Source organism: Diabrotica virgifera, chromosome 3, assembly GCF_917563875.1.
Source record: "Diabrotica virgifera virgifera chromosome 3, PGI_DIABVI_V3a".
Lineage (NCBI taxonomy): Eukaryota > Metazoa > Arthropoda > Insecta > Coleoptera > Chrysomelidae > Diabrotica > Diabrotica virgifera.
In genome coordinates, this window is record NC_065445.1 from 47,726,109 (window position 1) to 47,754,058 (window position 27,950).

At 35.5% G+C, this 27,950-nt stretch overlaps 1 protein-coding gene across 3 annotated transcripts in view; it reads right to left on the bottom strand.

Annotated features, from left to right (window-relative positions):
• LOC114325820 (homeodomain-interacting protein kinase 2) overlaps window positions 1-27,950 on the bottom strand; it is a 273,933-nt gene that overhangs the window by 38,236 nt on the left and 207,747 nt on the right. For all 3 annotated transcript variants that reach the window (XR_007697026.1, XM_028273951.2, XM_028273950.2), the window contains exons 11-16: window positions 26,395-26,709; window positions 24,618-24,794; window positions 20,047-20,370; window positions 17,302-17,541; window positions 11,843-12,138; window positions 6,675-6,860 (exon numbers count right to left, since the gene is read on the bottom strand). Coding sequence is in view for 2 of the 3 variants with exons in the window: in XM_028273951.2 (XP_028129752.1) it covers window positions 6,675-6,860; window positions 11,843-12,138; window positions 17,302-17,541; window positions 20,047-20,370; window positions 24,618-24,794; window positions 26,395-26,709 (1,538 nt within the window). In the remaining variant the exon portion in view is untranslated. The remainder of the gene's footprint in view (window positions 1-6,674; window positions 6,861-11,842; window positions 12,139-17,301; window positions 17,542-20,046; window positions 20,371-24,617; window positions 24,795-26,394; window positions 26,710-27,950) is intronic.

A 27,950-nucleotide genomic window follows, 5' to 3' on the forward strand; every position in this document is an offset into this window, starting at 1 on the left:
AGGGAAGTAATTATTTATCAATAAATAAATAACTTAGTGACAAATATTTTTTGTTATGAGTGTCTTGAAGATATGAAAATTTGTATGTACAAAAAGGACCGGAGTAAAAAGTCATGATTCAAAGATTGAAATCGTGTTGTTTATAACTCTGTCGCAAATGCCGGTCAAATTTGACCGGTTATACCTGAAACCACTCGATTCGATTTTTTTTCTTCGAAGAAGCCGTGCCCTTTTCAACAGCGTTAACTTAATTTAATTTAATCTGATATTTTCTGAGGGATTCCATTTGTTTATAATGCCAAAAAATTGTTTCTTTATAACATTCCTGAGACCGCTCAAATAGTCCAATTTCAATTCTGTAAAGTACGTTGAATAAATATAGTGCTTTTTTATACGAAAAGTATAGTTATTCTGGTGTATCAAATCTTTCTGGTTATTATTTCGACCGAAATTTTTTAATTGACATTTTAATTATTGCTAAACTATTGGTTAGATTGTCGCCAGCCTCCTGATATATTATAATCTACTATAAAAAATCTTTCATGTCACCAATTTATTTAATTATTGATAAATAATTACTTTCCTAAAACTTTAATTGAAAATTGCAGATTTGTTTGGAAAAACTCGAATTTTCCGAGTAAAATTTATGTTGAAGGAAATCGGAAAAAAAATAACTTTGTACAGAACTAAATTGCGGTGAATTTTTATTCGAGTGTTTTTAGTTAAAAGGAAAAATCTTAGGAGTTACAGAGCACTAATTGAAAAAAAAAAAGAAGATTTAGGAGTGCTTAACTTGTTTATAAATAAAATAACACACTTTCTGCGGACTTGTCATACCTCATATTACTAATATATGCAATATTAAGATTCGATTTTAGCAATAAAATAGCTAGTAAATAACTTTTCCCAAAATGACATTTTTTCGATAATTTGCCCAGACTATCAACAAACGTTGCGGTGGTTGCATAGCCAATAAACAGGAGGACCGACCCAAATTCTGAGTAGTGTCAAAATGATAACGTTAATATCCCCAGTTGGAACTAATATCGAAATGAATAAGAATCGCTATAAATTGCGACTGTCATGGCGGAGTCGAAATTAAGTTTCTTGGTGAAAAAACATTCGTGAATGGACTCAGATATCAAATTCAGGACAATTATTCCATATTGCAAAGGATCAAATAGCTTTCGCAACGTGATCGCCAACTTGGTGATAATTCTAATATGGCACACGAAGAAGAAGATATGAAGAATCCAGGTGGTGTCTTGTATATTTTTCTTACTGATCATTTTGTTTTATGCGCATGCTAACGCACCTCAAGACATCATATTTAGATGTTTGACCATATCTGTTATATTCTGTACAGTTCGAAGTTGTATTGTCTTTTCCACACAAATCTAGACGCATCCTAACATGTCTTCCTTACTCTGTGTTAAGAATTCAAGTGTCTTCAGCCGTATATTAGATCTGGTCTTTTTTTGTTTCACTGGGAATTTCACCTTTTTATTTCACGATTTGAAGATTTGAAAAGGGGATTGAGCCCAAAATATCATGCGTGAAAATCCTGTGGTTTTTAGCTACAATAATACTACTCTACTATTATCTACTGCTACTCAATTCTCAATACATTCGTTAACTGTTTCGAAGATGCCGAGATCTATAACGAGTGGATGTAGGATTCGTGGTTGTGTACTTCATCTATTTTGTTTTGTTGGTTTTTAGCATTTGGCTCATTTTTGTGGCTGTTTATTTTAGTGCTATAAATTCGTCTTTCGTACATGATTTTCTGTTCTTCCTAAAATTAGAATATCCCAAAGGACCCCGCACAAACCTTATGGAAAATAGGTCCCAGTGGATTTCGTTCATACTTTGGAAAAATACTATTTGAAGCATCCTGATAAAAAGTTCTCATGGGCACAACTCAATCGTATGAAGGATTTTCAAGATATAGAGAAAATATAACACGGAAAATTATAAGATTTACGGGGTATTCCAATTCCATGAGTTACCGGTTATTTGGCAACATGTAGAAGTTTTGATCAAGGAAAAGTACTAGTAGTCTAGGATTTTTTCCTGGCTATCCAATGGCGACCTTTACTTTGACCTTGACCTTCAACGGACGTCATCTTCTAGAGTTTCGAGGGTTTTAGGCATTCAATTGATAGAAACAGATTACTCATGGGTTTTTGGGATCGCTAAACACGAATATGCCATCAGAATTGCCCTCCGGATGACGTGGTGGCCAGGGCCTCTGCAAGGGACGCCATCTAGAGTTTCGATGGTTTTCGGCATTTAATTGATGCAAATGAATTACTGGAGGGTTTTTTGAGGTCGCTATACACGAATATCCCACCAGAACCGACTCCCGGAGCACCTGATTTCCAAGGTCAATGAAAGGGGCTCCTGGAGTTTCGAGGGTCTTTGGTACTACATTAATGCAAACGAATTAGTTATAGGTTTTTGGGGTTGCTGAACACGAATACGTGATCAGCACAGACACAGGAACACCTAGTGCCTAAGACAGGTTATCTTCTAGAGTTTCGGAGGAATTAAATGGATTACTCTTAGGTTTTTGAGGCTGCTCTTTTGGATTACTCTTTGGTGTGTGTACTCACTAAGTGAGTAACTTAAGTACTCAATTGTTTTAATTATTTATAAAAAATATAAACTCAATTTATATCTGACAATGTTTTTCCTTTATTTATTTTAATATCGATTTACTACATTCTATTTTGATAGTGGTATTCATCGTGGCCACTAGATACTCCAGAGTCTTTTGTCTAAGTCATATTCGTGTTCAGCAACCCCAAAAACACAAGAGTAATCCGCTTGCATCAATTTAGTACCGAAAACTCTCGAAACCCCAGAAGATGACGTGCCTTACGCACCAGGTACCCGGTGTCTGTTCTGATGGCGTATTTGTGTTTAGCAGCCCCAAAAACTAATGAGTAATATCCATCTGCATCAATTTAATACCGAAACCTGTCGAAACTCCAGAAGAAGACCTGCCTTAGGCACCAGGTGCTCCGTGGATAGGATATGATATCGAATTCACGTTCAGCAGCCCCAAAAACCTGTGAGTAATCAGTTTACATTAATTTAGTACCGAAAGCTCTCGAATCTCCAAAGCATGACGTGCCTTTGGCACCAGGTACTCCGATGTCTGTTCTGATGGGGTATTCGTGTTCAGCAACTCCAAAAACCTACGAGTAATCCGTTTGCATAAATGTAGTACCAAAGACCCTCGAAACTCCAGGAGCCCCTTTCATTGACCTTGGAAACCAGGTGCTCCGGGAGTCGGTTCTGGTGGCATATTCGTGTTTAGCGACCTCAAAAAACCCTCCAGTAATTCATTTGCATCAATTAAATGCCGAAAACCATCGAAACTCTAGAAAATGACGTCCCTTGCAGTGGCCCTGGCCACCACGTCATCCGGAGGTTAATTCTGATGGCATATTCGTGTTTTGCGATCCCAAAAACCCATGAGTAATCTGTTTATATCAATTGAATGCCTAAAACCCTGGAAACTCTAGAAGATGACGTCCGTTGAAGGTCAAGGTCAAAGTAAAGGTCGCCATTGGATAGCCAGGAAAAAATCCTAGACTACTAGTACTTTTCCTTGATCCAAACTTCAACATGTTGCCAAATAACCAGTAACTCACGGAATTGGAATACCCCGTAAATCTTATAATTTTCCGAGTTTGGGCCCCTATATCTTGAAAATCCTTCATACGATTGAGTTGTGCCCATGAGAACTTTTTATCAGGATGCTTCAAAGAGTATTTTCCCAAAGTATGAATGAAATCCACTGGGACCTATTTTCCATAAGGTTTGTGCGGGGTCCTTTACACTCATTTTTAATAATGAGAGATGGTCTTCCAGACACAGCTCTTTGTTTTTTTTAAAAAGGTTCAGACATTCCCCTTGAATACGAAATTTGCACTAAACTTTTTCTAGAGTAAAGACTTTCATCTTTGATCCAATGGAGTGTGGCGTGGCACGCTACCAGTTTACGTCAGCAAAAAATAGAAAATATATACAGAGAGGGTCTAAATTATGGAATAAATTCATTTCTCTAAAATGGACGACTTTAGAGAAAAATCCCGAAACAGGTCGATTTTTATTTTAAAATTACAATTTTTTGGCATATATTTCATACTAGTGACGTCATCCATCTGAGCGTGGTGACGTAATCGATGATTTTTTTTAAATGGGAATAGGGGCGGTGTGGCACCTCAATTGAAAGGGTGTTCAATTCTCTATACAGTAATATAAACATTAATATCATTATTTATACAGGGTGGCCAAAATAATAATTTTTGATTTTAATTAATTGACGAAAAAAGAAGAATGTATGCAATTTATTGAACTCAAAATACATTTTATCGCCGTCAGAAAATAGAAAAAAATGTTTATTTGGCAAATAAACATTGCTTTTCGCTTAAATTAAATGTTCAAACTGCCAAGAGGTAGGTGGGAGGCTATTTGTGATTTAATTTAAGCGAAAAGAAATGTTTATTTGTGAAATAAACATTTTTTTCTATTTACTGGCAGCCGTACAATGTATTTTGAGTTAAATAAATTACATATATTCTTCTTTTTACGTCAATTAATAATTATTTTTTTGGTCACGCTGTATAAATAATGATATCGTTTATATTACTGAATAGAGAATTGAACACCCTTTCAAATGAGGTGCCAGACGACCCTATTCCCATTTAAAAAAATCATTGATTACGTCATCACGCTCAGATGGATAACGTCACTAGTATGAAATATTTGCCAAACAATTGTAATTTAAAAATAAAAATCGACCTGTTTCAGTATTTTTCTCCAAAGTCATCCATTTTATCGTCCATGAATTTATTCCATAATTTAGATCCTCTCTGTATAAAAGTACGTATCCATACGGGAGTGCTCCGTGCTCGGTGTAGCTGCTCAAATGGATACGGCATGCGCTCCCCTACATATAAACCGCAAACCGGTTGAACGAAGAAGGTGAGCGCCGAGCACCACCGTATCTACTATGTGGAGCTGCTACAACGAGCACGGAGCACCCACGTTTGGATACGTACCATAATAGCGAAAAGAATAGCACGGGTTACTGTGAAATTAATAAATATTTACTTTTTGATAAATTCGGTCGAACCAGGCTTGACCCTTCAAGTATAGAGGGTACACCACCAGTGTTGCGGTAGAAAATTTAGTAAGTTGGTTAATTTACACAATGATAAAAATTCCAACACAACGTCGTCGGACTACAAAATTACAACAGCACTGAACGTACGAGCCGCTGGTCGAATTGGGAGGATCTGTTTCAGCTTCTGACTTCCTTTGAACTGTGCTCATTTACCAAAAAAAGGAACACTTCGCGCTGATCCAGGCCACCATAAATACAGAGTTCAATCGGCCATAAATCACAAATTCTGAGGGAAATAACGCTATTCACGTTTCCTTGATTTCCGTCTTAAGTTTTAATCTTTTCCTACTACATATTTTCTATTTATCTATCAAGGTGTGCCACGCCACGTTCTGTTGGGTTCCAGCTTTAGTTTTGTTAAAATTATTTCTAAGTCACTGATTGTCCTAAACATCTTTTCTCTATAGTTAGAATGTCGTAGTTTAGTCGTAGTCTTTAGTTTTGTTAAAATTATTTCTAAGTCACTGATTGTCCTAAACATCTTTTCTCTATATTTAGAATGTCGTAGGCTGCCTTGTAATCTATAAATATGTGGTGTATCAACGAGGAAAAAGTTTTCCTGTAGTTGGCTGTATACCATATATTACAAAAACGGGAAACAATAATGGGAAATGTTAGACTGGTTTGATTGATAGTAAACACACAAATTATACACCACATAAACGATAAAATCCTTTATAAAAGGTATATTTTTGTTAAAATCCCTAAAAATGGCTACATCACAGAACTAGTTTTCGATGGGATGACCGGTCATCATCAGTGTTTACGTGAATCTAACATGCTAACCACACTTGCTACGATATAGTCATGATGGTAAAATTCGAGCTCAATGGTACCTACATCATAATACATTGGATATTTTAGACATCCATGTTTAATTTCACATTATTTTACTATGTTACTATGAGGGATCAATTGTAAAGGGTTTTTACCCACATATTTTTAATTTGGTGGTTAGCATGTTAGATTCACGTAAATTCACGTAAACACTGGTGATGATCGGTCATCCGATCGAAAACTAGTTCTGTGATGTAGCCCTTTCTAGGGATTTTAACAAATATACCTTTTATAAAGGATTTTATCGTTTATGTGGTGTATAATTTGTGAGTTTACTATCAATGAAACCAGCCTAACATTTCCCATTATTGTTTCTACACATGGTGTTACACGGCGGTACAGTATAGTGGAGAATATTTTATAGAATGAATTTGGAAGTGTAGAACTTTCGAAGATTTCTCCTTTCTTGTGTATGCTGCACCATACTTAGAAGACTTGTAGAGCCATTAATGCATCTTGTTGACACCATCCTATTATAGTTCCATCCGAAGATTACTTTTTGGGTTGATTTTTTCATTTGCCATGATGCTTATAATAAGGCATAAGATGAAAAGGAATCGCGTTTTTTGTTAGCACAAAAATATTTTTCTACAACTAACCCATTCCTACAATCTACATCTACAAAACTAATACTTACCCCGCCGGCGCCACCTGGTGAGTAGCTGGCAGATATGCGGGTTGCGTAGTGGTGACGTAGACAGGTCGTCGGTAAAGCTCGGTTTGGTGGTAGAGCGGTTGGCCAGCCGCTGCTGCCAATGGATGTTGAGGTGACAGCCTCGGTGCAGCCGCTAGTGGTTGTGGAGATAGGTGCGCCTGGCTGTGTCTACAATTACGTATTTAAATTTACGCATGCATTGAATACCACTTATCATAAAAAATAGGTTAAAGATATTTTTTAATTCGACTCATACAACTCGACCAAAATAACAAAAGTGCATATAATAAAAAAAGGTTCCATTCAGCAACATAGACTAAACAAAGGATTGGGAAAAAGCAACACAGTGTATATTAAGCACAGGTTTTGCCAAGCATACTGTATTAAAAAGATGTATTTTTAATATAACAATTAGCCCAAAAGCGAATAGTAAGCAAAGGATAAATATAGATCGGACTTTGAGAATACACTATTTGAGTACGATTTTATCCAGGATAATAAAAAATGAAGAGTTAGAGGTACAGAACCACACCGATCAAAAGACTGCGAGAGAGTTGGCTTGAAGAAATTGGTTCTTCGTGACACATTCATTACAAATAAGTGATACCAAAATCATGTAAAACCAATTATTAGAATTTTAACAGTTTTTCTATCAGTTTCGTAGTTTTATTCTTTTTAATAGGGCTTTTCATCGATTGTCATTTGTTTCGAGCTTCTGTCATAATATGTTGTATAAACTGTGTATAATATTAATATACCTACACGGATTATACGACATGTGACAGAAGCTCGAAACAAATGACTGTGAATGAAAAGCCCTATTATGGTGGACTGGTTCTAACCTATTCCTCTAACCGTTCAGCAATGACCAAATCGTCTCGAGTAGTGCAGAGAATGAGTAATGTGGGACAACGAATGTATTTCAATAACATGTAGTCACATCTACAGTCGGAAAAATGAAAGAATACCCATGAACGATCACATCAATCACTTATTTTGTATTTGCTGTCTTTTTCTATAAATAACAGACATTTGTTATAGAAAATGACAGCAAATACAAAATAAGTGATTGACGTGATCGTTCATTGGTATTCTTTCATTTTTCCGACTGTATGTTATATCAAGGACTGTAGGCTTTCAAGGCAGGTGTTTTTTAGAGGTACATTATTACTGGAGTTTTTATTTCATGTCCTGGAGTTGTTTACGCCTGACGTTTCATCTGCAGCTGCGGAAGCCATTATCAAAAGGAGATCACCTTTAAATAGATAATGAACCATGGTGCAAAAAATGCAAAATGGTTGTAGAGACTGTCATACACATCCTATGCAATTGTAATGAGCTGGGTGATATGCGGCGGGAATTCACTGGTCATCTGAAGCTTGAAGCAGAAGAGACCAACTACCAATGGGTAGAAAATTGTTGGCCTTCATTGGGACCACAGGACTTATTAACAGTTTAATTAAAGAAAAACAAGATCTGGTACCAAGTTATCACGAGTAGGTGCCAGAGATTAAAATGTCTCACCTGAACCTAGATGGACTACTCCCAGAAGTCCAGAAATGGACTGGGGACCCGGGACGCACTCTTTGCACTAAATGTATTATTGCAGAAATGCCGAGATCAAAGGAAAGATGTCTTTGCTGTATTTATTGACTATGAGAAGGCCTTTGATCGAGTGCAACATCACAAATTAATTAAAATATTAAAGGATAAAGGAGTTGATAGTCAAAATGTACGAATCATAGAAAAATTATACTGGCGTCTAACAGCGACAGCTTGCATAAATGGAAAATCAACAGAAATATGCAAAATACAAAGAGGTGTCAGACAGGGTTGTATACTGTCCCCACTGTTATTCAATTTATATTCAGATAGAATATTTAAGGAAGCGCTGCATAATTTGGAATGGGGTGTGAAAGTTAATGGAATTCTGATAAATACAATCAGATATGCAGGCGATACAGTTATTTTAAGTGATGATATGAATGGATTACAACACCTTTTAAGTGCCATTGACACAGTGGGAAGAGAGTTTGGTCTAAACATGAACTGTCCAAGAACAAAATACATGGTATTTAGCCGTTGGCCCATCAAGATTCACGGTTATATGTTGATGGTCATATAATTCAAAGAGTACCCAGTTTTAAATATCTTGGTTGCCATATTACCGAACAACTAGATCCAGATAAAGAGATAAAATGTAGAATAGAGATAGCCCGCATGACATTTTTAAAAATGAGGTCATTCTTCTGTAATGATAACTTGCCACTTCAACTTCGAAAGCACATGATTAAATGTTACATTTGGTCAGTTCTCTTGTATGTTGCCGAAGCATGGACATTAAAAATATCCACCATTAATCGTTTGGAGGCCTTTGAAATGTGGTTGCACAGACGTACACTGAAAATACCATGGACGGCTATGCTGACAAATGTGGCAGTCCTTAAGAGAGCAAATGCTGCCCGCGAGCTGCTTGATAAGATCAAATATAGAAAGATGGCCTATTTTGGACACGTAATAAGGGGAGACCAGTATAATATTCTTCAACTTATTATGATGGGCAAAATCGAAGGACGCAGAGGGATTGGTAGAAAGCAGGCCTCTTGGTTGAAGAATATCCGGGAGTGGACAGGGATAAAGAAAGCAGAACAACTATTTAGAATAGCTCGAGACAGAGACAGTTTCGCCATGTTAATCGCCTACATCAAGGGGATTTGATAGGGAACGTTAAGAAGAAGAACCTAGATGAAGAAAGGTCGTGTTGTACCACTCATTGCGAGAGCCACAATAAGCTTTTTTGATATGAGGTCATCGGATTTTTTGTCACTTATAACATGTATGAGACATGACAGATCGAGTAATTATTGTTAATTAGTTCACTGCATTTTCGTTTGAAAATTTTTTGCTACTCTTTCAGCATTTTGTCATCTGTGTACAGCATCATACATTACAGAATCACTTTATTTTATTTCGACGTTTAATTTCGGTGTTTGCAAACCAAAGTGTGTGCTAAACAGGAAATGAAGAGAATATGTCAAAGAATAGACGGACAACGGATGCTAGAAAAGCTTTTATTGAAGCTTTTAAAGTGTTAAAGTGAGGAGAGCAGCAATTAAACAAAATACTAATTAACCATACAACTAATCTACCTTAACATACTACTATTTTTTAGGAAACATGTATTTTAAAGTCTCAAATTATCAAAGCTATTCTACTGTAAATTTTTTGTTGTAAATTTAAAATTTCTGGTACTTATAGCTTGTGTTAATTAAAAACAAACCATTAATAAAAATGGTTTTCATATGCCAGAAATTTTAAACATAATTTCTATCCATACATTAAACTACATTCTTCATTTTATTATGGTCCATACAGATGGAAAGTGATTGCTAGGTGTTAAAAATAGATATCAATGGAAAAATACAGAATACATATGAAATTATCAGAAGAGCGAGAGTTAAAGCTGGAAGAAGAGTAACATGTTACCGGGCGGCAAAATGGCGAATAAGTGTAAAAGAAAGCAAGTGTTAAGAGTGCTGCAAACAAGTGTGGGGGTGGCCAAGTTAGCTCACGACCTTACAGTTCTCTCCGCGGCCGAAAGAAAGATTGAAATAATGATAGCGGTCGAGTCAAACCTCACGTCAGTGCCCAGTAGAGAATGGTTCATGGATACGTCGAGGGTTGTAGGTGTACAAATACTAAACAGAAAACTGAGGGTATATGAGATTATGCATTGAGCATAAAACTGACACTGACTAGCTCTTAGTGAATACTCTAGATGGACGATAGATAGGCGAAGATGCCAACCGCCATCGGCAAAAGGACTCAGTGCTATTAGTGCTAAAGAGAAATTGTGAAGAACTGAACGAACAGTTTAGAGAAAAGAATAAAAATATCTTATTGGTGGTACGAAAAGATCGCCAGTAAGAAGGAATGGGACAAAAAAAGAAATTCAAAAGGAGGATCCGAGCCGATAAGAAATGACATTGGAACTGTGTGACAAGCTGGATGAGGACATAAATATGGAGTCAATGGTACAAAATCGCCATAAACCAGTCAAGATACTAAATGGCCTTTGCATCAGATGCTACTGAGATTAGGCGAGAGCTGTTCCCTCTCGGCTTCTAGAATGGAGCGCAGTGAGACCACCACCAGTTTATCACCAGCGAAAGCAATGAAGCGTTAAAGTCATTAAGAGACAGGTGGGCGGTCACCCCGGCAGTACAAGAACATGAGCACTTCAGGGTCTTCAGAGAGTTGCGTAGGGTGGGGGAGGATCAGAAATGTCTTTTTAAATTTAAAGACATGTCGTATTTGTCATAGACTTCCACTAGCCAATCTTTTAGTGTCCCCAGTCCTTGCGCACTATAAACCATTAGAACATGAAACTTAAAGTATTGGTTGTATTTCGACATAAACTGGTTAATGATTGCCAACGTCAAATGGCTGATTTCTATGAAAAAAGATTATAAACTACTGGTTACGTTAATAAAGCATGCAAAAACCCCAAGCTAAAAAATAGTAAACATTGTAGCACTGCAAATATATATGGAAATAAAAAAGTAGTGCAAACTTTACGCTTATAACGAAAATGTAATGATATAAACTGTTAGAAAATACTAATAATAACATTAAGAGGGAAAAAATATTAGAAGATTGTCACTAGGTTGTACTTTTTCTTGGATAAACATATTTGCTTTGTTTCATGTCAAATACGTTAAATTTTTTCATCACAGTTCTACAATCTTTCTTGCTCTTTTTATGGCATCTAAAAATACATATCATGTATAATCATATATAAAATCATATATTTTCCTTTGAAACTCTTCTGGTATTACAATATAATCTAACTGCGCTACGTCATTAATATTTTTGCATCTTGCTTGTTTTTCCGGTCTATGGGAAGATGGTTGACTTCTTTTTACAAACGTACAAGTGACCAGTGATTTTATTAATAATTTACTCTCTATTTATTGTATTCTCATTGAAAATCCTGATCTTTTATAAAAGATGTTTCTTTGCACCTACTTCTTGATCGCATTTGAATTTTGTACGGCTTCCATCCATTTTGTTTTTGTTCTAGTTGTCACAACCAAGAGAATATGAAGATTTGTAAATACACAATCAAAAGTAACTACATGATTACTTACCTATAACTTGGATGAATAGCCTGCGGCGGTCCCCAGCTCTTGCCGGGAGCTAGCAGATGCTGCTCTCTGGCGACAGTCAGCGAATCTCTCGTCGAATGGGCGGCAGGCGGTTGGATATATTCATTGTGCGGCTGCGCAGTAACGGCGTACTCTTGGAGGTTGACTACTGGCACTGCCGAGTGTCGCCGAGAGTGACTCGAGGTATTGTGGGCTACGGGGGGAGCCCACGAGACTCGTTTATCGCTCGTAGAGTATGTCGGTTGGTCGTGTTGGGAGGTACTAACGTACTGATAGGTCTGAAACATACATATGTTTGAAATTACATGTAAGTTTAACACTAAAGAGAAAAGAAATGGAATTAATATTATAACTACAGTCGGAAAAATGAAAGAATACCCATGAACGATCACATCAATCACTTATTTTGTATTTGCTGTCTTTTTCTATAACAAACGTTTGTTATTTATAGAAAAAGACAGCAAATACAAAATAAGTAATTGATGTGATCGTTCATGGGTATTCTTTTATTTTTCCGAGTGTATTTGTTATCATTCCCATGTTTTGATATACACACTCCCAAAATTTTTTTAGGAATATTTTTTTCCAAAAAGACAAGAGTAGAATTTTTGTAAATTATTTTATATACAAAAATAAAAAATATTTGAAACAAATTTGCTATCTTCAAAAAATAGCTATTTTTGCAAAGCACCGTTTTCCGGTAGATGAGTTGGTACGTCTTGAACCAAAATTAGAAAATTTGTAGAGATAAGGAAAGTTATCCCCAGGAGATGTAGACAACAATATGTTCCCGGGATCTTCAGTGATTCCAAAGAACTAATTATGAGAACATACGAAACCTTCTATTCAGCTGATCCTTTTTGCCAAGAAACAGCTGAGTCAAGCCAGGAAGGAAAATGGATTGAAACCCTGGAAAAAATGAACATGACACATAGTAAAATAACATGAAATCTTGTTAAAAAACTAAGCGGTGATCCTATGGAACATAAACCACATTGCAAGGTTACAGCAAACTAGTCGCTACTCAAGAACCGATAAAAAAACCACCTAAGAACTCAACGACAGTATAAACACGTTAAAAAACGGAAAGGCTGTAGATGTGGATAATACATACAGTGAGTAAATAAAGTATCTAGGCTAAGGAGCAAAATGGATCTTGCAACTCTATAACACATGCTATAAAGTCTACGAAAATCTAAAGTAATAGCCTTGTTAACCAAGAAGAGACCGCGAAACTCCCAGTAGCTACAAACCTATTTCCCTTTTGTGTCACTTTTTCAAACTATACGAGACTCATTCTGACCAGAATAGAAAAAATGTTGAAAAGCACCTCATCATCAAGTCCTCGCACTACGAGAAAACAGTGAAGAAGGCTTCGAAGAAAAACTTATAATAGGTGCAGCTTTCGTAGATTTTACAGCAGCTGTGACAGTAAAAAATTGCTCCAAAAATTGTATGAAACCCTCAATGACCACCATCTAGTTAGGGTCGTATATTCTTTATATCAAAACTACTTTAAAAGAGCAACTCGAAACTTCCTTAAAAATAATGACTGCATACTACCTGCAGAATTCCTCGAGACTCAATCCTTCTACAACCCAAGCCTTCCACCTTCACGCAGAATGAAGCAGAGCACATTGAGAAAATTAAACAAATCGCGGACGAGCGGCATGCCCTATACAGAGCTCTAACGCCACCAGAACGACTAAAATCCAGGAAAATCTTCCTTGGAACAGTGCAGGATGAACCGCCCGAGTATTTTCCTCTTCCCCAGGTTCAATGGACCGGTTAATCTCTAGGCTCTAAAACGTGGAAAATTATGAATACGATCAGATTGGGGGTCGCTCCAGTAAGATCAAATGTGGCAAAATGGGGGAAAATAGACCAAAATGATTGTTCTATATTGCCAGAAGGTTGTTTACGACTTCTTATCTTTCTTTTGACCATATATTATAAGTTCTGACAATATTAATTAAAGTCTGCTATACAACAATTAAAGGCAATTTTAAAAGGGTCACTCTTTGGATGTTTAAAAAAATATTGGCAATTATGCTTGTATGTGAAGGTATCATGAAAAAATAAAAAACAATAGCCAAAAAGGATCCCTTCCGAACTTCACAATCACTTCCAGCACTAAATCCATAAAATATATTTGGACTGTAGTTAACACAAATGGAGCAGTTCTTTGTTTCAGCATAATATCAAACCAAAACATTACAGTTTTCGAATTTGGGTACAGATCGGATAACTTGGGGCCTAGCGGATCTTTCTCAACCCTTTAAACCTCGAACACGCTGGTTGTCTGATTGCTGACCAAATCCTGTTTCACTCGAAAATAGGTATTGCCTATCTTTCACTGCTCAGTTTTGATGCTCCAAACACTAATATAGGCGTCCAATATTGCCTTGATAGTTCAGGGAGCCCACTAATTGTCTTATGCTGAAAACTTATTCTGATAAGTTTCAATCAAAGCACTACCACCTCTAGAAGTTGCAGTTGGCTATAATTGGATGTTACCATTTCAGGACTCCTTAGCTTTTATTCTACGTCCATTCATGGAACATACTGCCATTTGTTTTATAGCCCTCCCAGGAAAGCTAAAGCTTTGTGCTCACATGTACTACAGACAACCCTGGATCAACACAGTTAGGCAAGAACATCTACACCATAGCATAGTCATAGTCTAACAGATTTAACTGAAACCCTTAAGGTCACTCACACCGCATCAACGAACATCTGTCGAGTTTTCTCTTCACGGTTGCAGAGAAATGGGTTTTCCTGTACTCAGCATATTATCAACTACCCCCTTTATCTCTTATGGAGTAGAGGCAATAACTTGTAACAGCGTCCCCAACCGGTGGGTCCCACTAGTGGGTCGCTGGCGGATTTCAGGTTGGTCGCGGCATGGCTCTTACAGTAGCTGCGTAGCGTACAGTGGCAGTGTTCCTTATTTTTTGCTATTATCATGGGTGAGGGATGGGTCGCGATGAAAAAAACATCAGAAGGTGGGTCGTCAGACATAAAAAGTTGGGAACCACTGACTTATAAAGATAAGCACTGCTGGACAACAGAATCATGTTAAAGAACTCTTGAATGTAAATTATATGCAAGATTTGTATTTTATTGTTTATTAACACATACAGTGTGTTCCAACGAAAATTTGACCCCACCCCCCAGAAACTCAGAAACCAAAAGTTTCTTCCGTCAGACATAAAAAGTTGGGAACCACTGACTTATAAAGATAAGCACTGCTGGACAACAGAATCATGTTAAAGAACTCTTGAATGTCAATTATATGCAAGATTTGTATTTTATTGTTTATTAACACATACAGTGTGTTCCAACGAAAATTTGACCCCACCCCCCAGAAACTCAGAAACCAAAAGTTTCTTCCCAATTGAAAAAAACACGTCAATTTGTATTGGAAGCATCTCCGCTGCTCTACTGCACCGCATCAACACCCAGTTTTTTTTAAATAGCAAGTGTAGTCGAGTGGCACATCATTTGAAAGGTTTTTTTTTTCTGTACATGACCCTTTAATTTTTTTAATTTGCGGAATAACTTTAAAGACAATTTTGGATTTAACTAATTTATAGTAAATTTGTTAAGTCCAAAATTATCTTAAAACTTATTACGTAAATTAAAAAAAAATAGGGCGTCGTGTAAAGAAAAAAATTACAAATCCACGAGGAAAAATTCCCTGTGGTTGGCTGTATACCATTACAAAAACATAAAATCCTTTATAAAAGGTATATTTGTTAAAATCCCTATACAGGGCTACATCAAAGACAGAACTAGTTTTCGATCGGTTGACCGATCATCATCAGTGTAATCCTAAAATGTGTACAACCAGATAAAATGATGCAAAATATTTAAAATGTTGACTAAGGTTATAAAAAGTTATAGGTTATACTCACTTAGAATCTACATGCTAACCACCAAAGTAAAAATATTTGGGTAAAAACCCTTTACAATTGAACCGTCACAGGAACATATGAAGAAGATGTGATTTATAACATGGATGCATAAAATATCCAATGTTTTACGCCCGAGGTACCAATGAGCTCAATCTGACAAGTTCACATCATGGCTGTATGGAAGCAAGTGATTTTGATAACGGAAATTCTGAATGGTGACATGACAGGAATGACATTTCCACAGGAAGTTATAATTTCCCTGTTGTTTTATGGTATTTATTGTAAAATTTGTTAAATTAATAACAATAAAAACAGTCGTTCCCACTGTGGTAAATAGTCTATTAAAATGGAAATAGACTTGATGTAAATGTTAAAATATTGTAATGAAAGAGGTAGGCAAACCACATTACACATAATACGGAAAACTTACGTTATCAAACCCTTTATATGTGATATCTAGGGCTTAGAAAAGCAGTTGTATGTTTATTTAAAGTTATCAGTTATATTAGAATAATTGGAAGTTGTTATAGTATGTGGAAGTACCATAAAAAATCACTGTGTGGGTGACAGAGGTGTAGAACTGTTTTCTGATCTGGGAGGGATATATAATACAAGCTAAGATACATGTGACCATTTCTCAAAATCCCTGCATACCGCCTGGAACTCTAAGGGTTCGACAAAACAGACCAGTATATGATATAGTTAAACATAGGGGAGAGGGTTGGTGTTATAAATTTGAGATTATAATTAAAATGTAACATGAACGGAACCCAGAAAGAGTAGTAAGACTATTAAATTTAGTTACAGTATGATTGTATGGGGTGGAGATAGTCATAGAAAAATTATTGATGAAAATTTAAGAGATGAAAAGGTATGTATGTGGGTGATGATAACAGATGTTGGTTTGTGTGTGTATAATTGGATAGATGATAGTGGTTGATGGATAGAGATGAATAAGGAAAGAAAATCATTATGAATTGTGTCAAATCAACTGTAAATGTGACTGTATGAAAGCGGTAGAAGTAATAAAGAGGTGAAAAGTACTATTGTTGTTAAAAAAGAAGCTTGGGCTTTTTTGTTTTTCTTTGACTAAAAAAATTACCTTTCAAATGATGTGCCACTAGATCACACTTGCTATTCAAAAAAAAGTGGGGTTGACGCGGGGCAGTAGGTTGTTACATTTGAGGGCATGAATTTTGCATGAAAATTCGTCCCCTCCCATTATAAATTGACACGTGTTTTTTTATTTTGAAGAAGCCCCTGGTTTCTGAATTTCTGGGGGGGTCAAATTTTCATTGGAACAGACTGTATATCTTTTACATGGTATTAAATTAACTAGCACTAACCTCGAGGTGAATTTTGAATTCTGTTCCCCTTGAATTTTGTTCAATATACTTTTTGAATTATTTAGCTTGTTTCAATCTGATTAAAACTTTTGGTGAAGGTTGAATCTACATCTGAGAACCCCAGAGCTGGCTAGATTCAGCGGAAACAAATAATATAGATATTAGGGATAGTACATACCTGTGTGGGTTCTTTACAAGCGGATCCACAGTGTTGCAAATAGTTATAGTCTGTAGGTTCTTGTTTCGTGGGTACATTTAACATGCACTCAGACTGTGCTTTTGCCAGAATCCTCTTTTTCTGAGATGCGTAATTGATACTGCTGCTACTACTGCTATTTTGGCTGCTCTGGCTGCTATGTTGGCTCTGGCATGGTTCGTTTTTGATAACTGGATTGTAATTGTGAGTCTGAGTGGAAGCCTGAAAAATAATTGTTAGACAAATCCGAACAAACAATTAAATTCATGTTCTTAGAACAACTTGAATATTATTGCATGTATGGTTTTATTTCGTTTTGTCATTTCGCTTTAAAAGAATATAATAAAATGAGACTAGTATCAAAAATATATTATTTTTCTTGTGTGTTTTGAAGTCACGGAACAATAATAGGGAATTATTTTTCAAAGACACATTTTTTACACATGGAGTAACACAAGGATGTGTTCTAATGCCCGTGCTGTTCAGTGACTACTCAGAATACATGTTTAAATGAGCACTACATTAGACAACAGAAAGCATAAACATAAATTATGAACTAATAAGATACGCTGACAACGCAGCGATGGTAGCAGATAGCGCAGAATAACTCCAACTTTTAGGAAGCAGATTAACCAGACATAATGAAGATCTCTACCTGAGAATTAACTCGACTAAAACCAACATCATGGCCATAGGCCGAAATCTCAACTTGCAGAAAAAGAACCATAAAACAACCTTAACAAATCTTTAACAATATGTACCTTGACACACTCTACTTTTATTTTTATTTTAAATACTCTGTCAAAATCTGAACAAAAAATATAAACAATTACATAAAATATAGCATATCTTGGAGGAACAATGATCAACTCTACAAATGATTACTTCCAGGAAATTAAAATTAGAATAGAAATGGCTAGAGTAAATTTTAACAAAATGAGAAAAGTGCTCTGCACAAGATTTGAAGTTAGAGCTAAGAGTTAGGTTGGCTAGGTGCTACGTTTTCTCGACTTTGTTTTATGGAATGGAAGCTTGCACCTTGAATGCGACACCAATGAAAAAACTGGAATCATTCGAGTGATAAAAGAATCGGTATAGAAGAATTCTAAAAATATCATGGGCAGAACACGTCATAAACAAAGAGGTTCTGGGAAAGATGAATAAAGGAACGGACGTTCTAAATACAATCAAAGTCAGAAAGTTGGAATATCTCGGGCACATTACACGTAGAGAAACATACAACTTGCTCCAACTCATTATGCAGGGAACGATCGAAGGAAAAAGAAGCATACAGACGTAGAATATCATGGCTACGCAATCTGAGATAATGGTACGGATGTACGTGAAATGAACTTGTTCAATGACCTCAAAAATTATAACAAAAACATAAATTCAGGTATTAGTCCATGTGGTGAGACCGCTTCCGTCTGGAAAAATTTTTGCTTCGGTTTCTTTGTGGATCCCTATTCAAAAATGTCCCCTTTAAACAAATCTGAAGGGTGCCGGGCGGAGTTTTTGGGCAGAAATTGTTTAAACAATTTTTTTAAACAAATACAAAATATCACGTTTTTTGCTCTGGAACATATATTTTTAGGTTTTTTGGGCCATTCTAAATCAGAAAGGTATCTTGTAATTTTTCTTACAAATTGATGATTTTCGAGTTATAGGCGATTTAAAATCTGAAAAATGCGAAAATACGCATTTTCGAGGCTTAAAAACTCATATTTAAATTAGTATTTTTGAGGTTGCCAGATACTTAAATTGAAGATTAAACATTCAGCTTCAAGGTTCTGAAGAGTGATCGCGTCTAACCTTTATATATACCGTTGTTTTTTCATTGTTAAATATGCGTGTTTATCCGATTTTTTATCGGTGCAGCGCGCTCTATTTCAAAAATCTCCAATTTTTCTCCGAAAAATATTTTATCTAGATTCTTTGGGGCATTCTAAATGAAACAAGTTTCTTGACATTTTTCTCAAAAGTTAACAGTTTTAAAGTTGTAAGCGATTAAAAATCCAAAAATGCGTTTTTTGGCATTTTTCGGATTTTAAATCGCTTATAACGTTAAAACTATGAACTTTTACAAAAAATGTCAAGAAACTTATTTTATTTAAAATATCCCAAAGAATCTAGAAAAAATATTTTTCGGAGGAAAATAGGAGATTTTTGAAATAAAGCGCGCCGCACCGGTAAAAAAATCGGATAAACACGCATATTTAACAATTAAACAACGGTATATATAAAGGTTAGACGCGATCACTCTCCAGAATTTTGAAGCTGAATGTTTAATCTTCAATGTAAGTATCTTGCAACCTCAAAAATACTAATTTAAATATGAGTTTTTAAGCCTCAAAAATGCGTATTTTCGCATTTTTCAGATTTTAAATCGCCTAGAACTCGAAAACTATCAATTTAAAAAAAATACAAGATACCTTTCTAATTTAGAATGGCCCAAAAAAACCTAAAAGAAACGTGATCTTTTCAATCTTTTGTATTTGTTTAAAAAAATTGTTTAAACAATTTCTGCCCAAAAATACCGCCCGGCACCCTTCAGATTTGTTTAAAGGAGACATTTTTGAATAGGAATCCACAAAGAAAGCGAATCAGAAATTTTTTCAGCCGGGAGCGGTCTCGCCACATGGACTATATTATTATAATGCCATGGTGACAATCGGGTTATTTCAGAACTGAGTGCCTCTTGTCTCTTAGTTGTATTTAAAAACCCACCTTAACAGAATGTCTTTCTTCATTATCACTATCTTGTACGCTGACGCAACTTATCACGTTTTTCCTTTGTGCCGCGGTAACTGGTGGGGGCGGTGCCAATGGTTGAGTTTGTGTGGTGGTATGTATAGTTTTCTTGCCTGGTGCCACTTCATCTTCGCTGTCGGATATCGTGATAACGGAAACTGCTGGCGAGGGTGTATCATTAATAGTAATAGTATGCTGTTTAGGAGGGGCGGCGGCGATAGTGTTGGAGCTGCTGCTGTTATGGTGGTGGTGGTGATGATGGTGATGCACCGTTTGAGTATGGTGATCATGGGAAGATACCTGCAAATAAAAATTAAAGGTTTAATGCCATATCATCAAGGAGAAATTTTATAAAATAAGTGTAAGGGCACCTTTACTTTCTAAATTGAAAAACAAAAGACAATTTTCAAATATTTTTAAAGAAAAAACTATTAGATTTATGCTTATAATTTTTTTTTATACGTTGTTAAGGTTTCGAGATATACAAAAACATTTTTTGGACTTTTAGTTGTTTTTCATCACTGCAGAGGGCATCTTCCAACAGTTACATTTTAATTTGGGAGAAAATTTTCTGCTTTCCTGTAACATTTTTTTTATTCCAACGGGATTCGATTTGTGAGACTAAAACTAATAAATAAACCTTTAAAAATTTAATTTTTTTTTATATTTTTATGGCCTTTATACACAATTTTACAACAAGTTCGGAAAAACGTCTGTTTTTTTGAAGTTATACTTCTTTAGGCGCGATTGGGAGTGAATTTTTATTTTACTGGCGCATGTGCACACCGACAGTATGGTATTAGTCGTTATACGGGCTCTGATTGCGTGTTGAAATGATCTGTCAATAAATGTTCAATATGGAGGTTATCGGTAAACAAAAATGTTGTATATATTAGTTTTTATTGTTGTGAGGACAGAAATAAAATCAAATTTATAATTGTAGTGACTTTTTAAATAGTTTTGAAAAGCCACAGGTACGTAATTCTAAATGTTTCAGTTGTATTGCAATAAAAAATTATCTTCATACCTATTTGGAAAATGTAAAAAAAATAATGTACTTACCTATTAGTAGGCAATGCTTTAATTTGCATAATCTGATTACGAACAAACTTTCTACAAATCTTGATCTAATATATCGTTTTCTTACTCTATGTTTTGTATTTTAATATTTTAATTCGACAAAAATCAAACTAATAATTTGATTACATTCATATAAATAAACAAAATGTCAAAAGTTTATGGTGTAAACATTCAGTTGGTGTATATTCCCACATGACGTATACGCGAAGGTGGCGCAGTGGGAAATCGCTTTGACTTTCGATCGACGGGATTGTGACCGTGCAAGTTTCCTCTATTTCTACGCTCTGTGCTTTTATTCGCATTTTTAATTATATTGGCCAATTATATTAGTCCTGGTTGCTGGATAATTGTCAAGGCGATAGTCCAAAAAAATAATAAGAAAAAATAAGATGCAGGTTATGTTATGCAAACGTAAACAATTGTAGTAAATGTAGTAAATAAAATTAGTTATTAAAATGCGGTACTGCAAGCAAAATACAATTAATTAAATTTACCTTTATATAATAATTGCATATCATATCAATATTGTGGAGCAATATATAATTTTTCTGCTTCAATGACAGAAGGTATGAAATATACGTCAATTTGACAATTTCAATTGACAATATGAATTATTTAAGATAGTTTTTTTTAAATTATTTAAATTCTCCGCGACTCGCGCACCGTCGTTTCTCGTTTCCCTTCCAAGTACTTGCACACCGCGAATAGACGGGAAGCAGGTTCGAGCCCCAATGCAAGTTATTATTTCTTAATTTTTCTTATACATTTTATGATTGTAGGTATATTATTATATAATTTTTTTCAGAAAATACGTATTTAATTAAAATTTTTGGCAACAATTATTGTTCAGAAATCATTGCTTTGTGGCTTTTTCAATGTGTTTGTGTGTGTTTTATTCTTTTATTTTTTTAATTTTTGGTATTGTTTTAATAAAAAATTTTGGAAAGTAGTAGAGAAACTGTTTAAAGTATATTGATTTCGTTGAAAATAAAAGTATAACTTCTTACATGCGTACAAAGTACACACATTCATTTTTAAGTCACACTCTTTAGCAATCAAAGCACAAGGTTCTATAAGCTAATTTACCGGCTGCGGAGCAAAGGCTCCTATTGGCTTGGTGAGATCTTGTCCAGTGACAAGACCACTTTGGCCGTTTTTTAGGTCAGCTGGCCAGATTCTTTTGAGTCTCCTATTGGCATGATATTATATTAGAGGTTGAAGTAGGGGGTCACTGTGTGATTCCAGTCCTTCATGGTGCTCAGTGCTATATTTAGTGATCACATCCTGTACGGGATTATTAGGTCTTCATGAAGCGTTACAAAAAACGTCTGTTTTAGGGGCGAATTTAGCCCTGTACCAAAAAGATCGGGTTTCTTATTAACTTTTTAGAGATTTGTTTAGTAGTCACATACTAAGGGACCGTTCAAAAGTATTACGTAACGCAGGTTGGGGGGGGGGGGGTCAAAATCTTCAAAAATTGCGTTACGTAATAGTTAAACGCCCATTACAGTGCGTTACGTAGGGTGAGGGTAAAAATCTACAAAAATCGCGTTACGTAATACTTGAACGCTCCCTAATATAAAGTATCACAAAAATTTTTGGTTTACTTTAGATCGGTGTAGTAGATTTTTTGAGAAAAACGTCTCTGTTTTGAAAAAATGTGATTTCGAGAAAAATGCCTTTAAAAGTATTTTTACTGCAGTTTTATCGGATAAGATGGTAAAATTTTACCAAACAACACAAACGAAATTTGTTTTATTAATGTTATATATTTTGATAACGATTCCCGAAGTGGAAATCGAAACGTCAAATAGACTTAATTTCAAAGTAAAATTGTGGCTTATTTCCACCTAAAACAGTAAATTGCGCCACAATAAAATAGCTTCATAATAATATTAAAATGGTCATATTTATTTATTTTTCACTAATCAGTGATAATACATCTTGGGTGTCCCCAATGTAACGTAAAAGCTGTAAATGGTCGGTCAAAGCTTTTTTTCACAATTCTATCCTCTTTTGATGTCTCGCTGCTCCGTCTATTGTTAAAGCCATACAGTGCGGTGAATAAGTGTTACCCCCCCCCCCCCTGTTAACTTGTGTATTTTAAGAATATAAGCAAAACGCTCGGACAGGTCGATTTTTAAACTAATCATAGTATATTAGCATCAACGTTTCGAACTTTACGCGATCCCTCTTCAGGTGACAGGCATAACTTTGATTTTTTTAAATGGTAAAGTACATCATGTGACGCCTCATTTAACAGCTTTTGAAATACTGACTACAAAAATGTATAATACTTTAATCCTTTTTGAGAGCGTAGGCGCAAAATTTCGGTCGAACTCTTTTTAAACGCATTTATTTTGTTCGAATCCTGAGAAAACTAATAAGTATTTTTGAAAAATTTAAACGCAGAATGAAAGATTAGATTATTACTGAGGGCTGACAGTCCCTTAGAATAAACAAAAAGTTTCTTTTGAATTATATATTTGAAATTAAAAATCACACTAAATTTTTTCTTTTTTTCACCACTGTGACTTATTAAGATAAACATTATGGGAGTTCTCAGGGACTTTGGACCATCGAGAATACTGTAATATTTCATTCTGCGTTTAATTTTTCAAAAATATTTATTAGTTTTTTCAGGATTCGAAAAAAATGATTGCATTTAGAAATAATTCGACCGAAATTTTGCGCCTACGCTCTCAAACAGGATTAAAGTATTATACATTTTTGAAATCAGTATTTTAAGAGCTTTTAAATGGGGTGTCACATGATGTACTTTCCCATTTAAAAAAATCAAAGTTATGGCTGTCATCTGAAGAGGGATCGCGTAAAGTTCGAAACGTTGATGCTATATTATACTATGGTTAGTTTAAAAATCGACCCGTCCGAGCGTTTTGCTTATATTCTTAAAATAAACAAGTTAACACGGGGGGGGGGGAGGTAACACTTATTCACCGCACTGTATAATTCTCCCATTTTTATTCCCATAAAGTGCATGCAATGCATCATTAGATTAGATTTTAATTTTTTGCCGAGGAACTGGGTAATTCATAATTGTTTTCTGCAGTAAACTGATTACCTTTAAATTGTATTTTATTATTATGCTTATTTCGATGCGTCCCTTTACTTATATTCCCTTTTAAACGACCATCAGATTCAGTTTATAAGTTTTACAACCGAACTGTCGAGTTGCAGTTACACAGGTCAGGGGTCACGCTTTGTTGCATACAAAAGAGTTTTAGCTCAGGTAGCTACCGTTATAAATATAGCTGTAACTTCGTTTCTATTTCGAATTTTTTAATACAATTTTATGATACTAAGGAATGTTTTTATGTAAAAAAAAACAAAAATAATTGTTTTTTAATTTACAAAGTAAAAGTCCCCTTAAAATGAAAATTGTAATACATTTCCGCAATTCCACTGTTTACAAAACTAAATTAAAAAATATTGTTTGATATACTTACAAGTTGATGCGAAGAAGAATGATGCCACTGATTTGATGGACTATGATTCCTTCTATTACTACTGCTCGCATAGCTGATCTGTTCTGTAGGAGGTGTCCCTTCCTTTACCCGTTTCTTAACTGGACTCAGTTGCGTCTGTTCTTTCTTATCGTGTTGAGATCGATGATGCGACGGAACCTATAAGAACACAAAATAAATAGATTTAAAACGGTATTACAGAGATTTAATATGTTCCTTTAAAATCACTAGTTTTAATAGTAAACAGTTTGAACAGTTCTAAATGAATAAGTATTTCAGATTACAGTTTTACACAAATGTGAAGGAAGACATAGTTTAGAGAAAAATCAGCTTTATTGTTTATCAAAGTATTCGCCTATAAGATTAATATGCTTTTAGATACGAACAATCAATTGTCGAAGCATTTTTACCAGTCCAAAATAGATAACTAAAATATGATATCGTTGTATGGTTCGACCGCGCCATCTGTCTTCAAACGTTTACTGAGGTGTTTTTCTTTATTCTCGGTAACGAAAAAGAATCACACAGTGCCAAGTCAGGACTGTATGCATAACGGCACACCAAATCTTTGTTTTTTTTTCGCGTTCAAATACTCGGATACGACGATTTTGGTTGTTTTTGTGGAGTGCATCAATCACTTCTGGCAAACAAATGCTTGCGTTCTATCCAGCACCGATGGTTCTACCAGTCTCTACCGAGATAGTTGCAACACGTTCATTTTTCCACAAAAAACTTGCGACCATTCCATATCCATATTTTATCACCAGTCTCGATGCTCTCTACAATATTTGATCTGCCTCCATACGTTTTCAGGGAGGCGCGGCCCCAATCGACACATTCCTTCTTATGGGTAGCATTTAAATTATAAGGAATACAACAAATGTACATCTTTCTCACTGAAAAATGGTTACGCAAAATTATTTGTATTTGACTCATACTTATGCCAAATTATGCGCTAATCTCATGATAGGTAACATGTCGATTTGCTTCAATTATATACTTTATGACTTATGTGTGTCAGTTCAATACAACGAATAATGTTACTATGAACAGCTTTTCTTCTCGTGAATCCCGTATGTCTTCAGCAGTTGTCCATCATTACGTAAACAATATCATGGAACTTTTGTCTCATCTGTAAATCCTTCTATTGTCTTTACGAAGTCACATAATCAAGATAGTTTCTTATGTCCAATCCGTCGTGTTCCTGCGAATTTTCTCAGGAAGATGAGGCGCAATAGTTGGTATTTCGGTCCTCTGACAATATCAACTCAGTTCCCTTCTTAATTTATTATTCTAAGCACCTCATGATTGAGACTTTGCATCGCCTATAAAATCTCCACAATTCCACAATAGTACTACAACTTAATTTCTTCCAACCTGTTTATTGATGTTGCTTTTTTAAGTCCAGATGTCACACCCATACAAAAGTATGGACAAAATACAACATTTGAGGTTTTTTTACAAAGATATCCGGAGATATATCAAAGGTCTTTTAGGATATCTCAATTAAGAATAAATGGAATTGTCAGGCCCAATTTGGACCTACATGTATTTTCCATAATATCAAAAACAAGTCTTTTTATATCAATTCATTTTAGTTAAGGTATATAAATCTTTAACTAGCAACATGGTCTTGTAGTTGTTGAATAATGTCGGCTACACAAATGATATCAACTTAAATAATTACATTTTTGATGGCAACTCTACAAGTTAAAATATTGACTCACAAGCTAAATTTGTGAAAGATTATACAGCTTACCATTAAATGATGATGGCTATGATGCGACCCAGACTGCTGTCCATGATGATTCTTGGAACTCCTCTTACTACTCCCCCAAGAGGCTCCCGTATGATCGACGATGGTAGGATTGTAAACCTCTGCTGCGACGTCCACGGGAAAAACAGGTCTTTGCTCTTGGAGAATCGCAGATGAGTCTACCAAGAGGGGTCGTCCCCATTCGGCTTCGGAGAGCAGGGGTTGTTGGATGGCAGCATGTTGTGGTGGAATCTGTTGCCACGAGGGTACGATAGCCATCTGCTGGCGATTGGTCGGCCAGGAGGTTTGTACTGCGTTCTGGAATTATGAATTAGTTATTTACTTAAAAGTTTTAATTCTTAAACGACACTAAACAGAAAATGATTCTATGTGTTAGTTTTATTAATAATTAATAAATTTGTGTAAGGGAAAAGACAGTTTTTGTTTTTATTTGACTCAGAGTTGGACCACCATCTCCAGATAGCTATTTCTGCCTCTCAGGCTTTTCACAACTCTGAATCAAATACTATCGAACTGCCTTATTTAAGGGGTTACATAGGTCTTGCGGGTAAAAAATGTGACTTTTTAAAAAAAATTATATCTCGAAAACTAAAAATTATTTTTATTTATAATTGGAACATGTAAAAGTATAGTACTTAAGGTACTCTCAAAAAAAATTCAGCCAAAAATATTCATTTTTGTAGAGTTGACTGCAATTTTTCGACAACAGCCCTTTTTTGCGGTGGGCAGCATAACTAAGTCCAGTCTCATCTGAAATCAAAAAATCAAAAAGTTTCTTGTAGTTTATACCTCTGGCTAGTTAACGAATGAAGGAATTAAAAAAAAATGAAATTTGAAGATTTTACGTAAGTTTAAACACATTTTCGACCCCAATTTTTCTCATTTTTTCAAAAATGACCATTTTTAAAGTAGTTTTTTTATAAAACAAAAACAACTTCACCTAATAAAAATTCCTTCGTTCATTCACTAGCCAGAGGTATAAACTACAAGAAACTTTTTGATTTTTTGATTTCAGATGAGACTGGACTTAGTTATGCTTCTTCTTCTTCTTCAGTGCCTTATCCTGTCCGGATGTTGGCGATCATCAAGGCTATCATTGTTTTGTTGACTGCTCTGCGAAACAGCTCCACGGAGGTTATCCCAAACCATTGTCGGAGGTTTTTCAACCACGAGATATGACGGCGTCCCGGTCCTCTCCTGCCAAATACATTGCCCTGCATGACGAGTTGAAGAACTCGATATTTTTCTTCGTTCCGCATCACGTGGCCAAGGTACTCAAGCTTACGTTGTTTTACTAAATTTTTCTTTTGTCATGCGCTGTAGGACCTTAATGTTGGTGACATGGTCCACATAAGATATTTTTAGTATCCTCCTGTAGATCCACATCTCGAAGGCTTCAATCCGCTTTTCAGTGGCTTGCGTCAGTGTCCAGGCTTCAACTCCATACAGTAGCACTGGAAGAACGTAGCACCTCACTATCCGCATCTTGGTTCCCAAACTGAGATTACTGCAGCACAGCAAGGATCTCAGCTTGATAA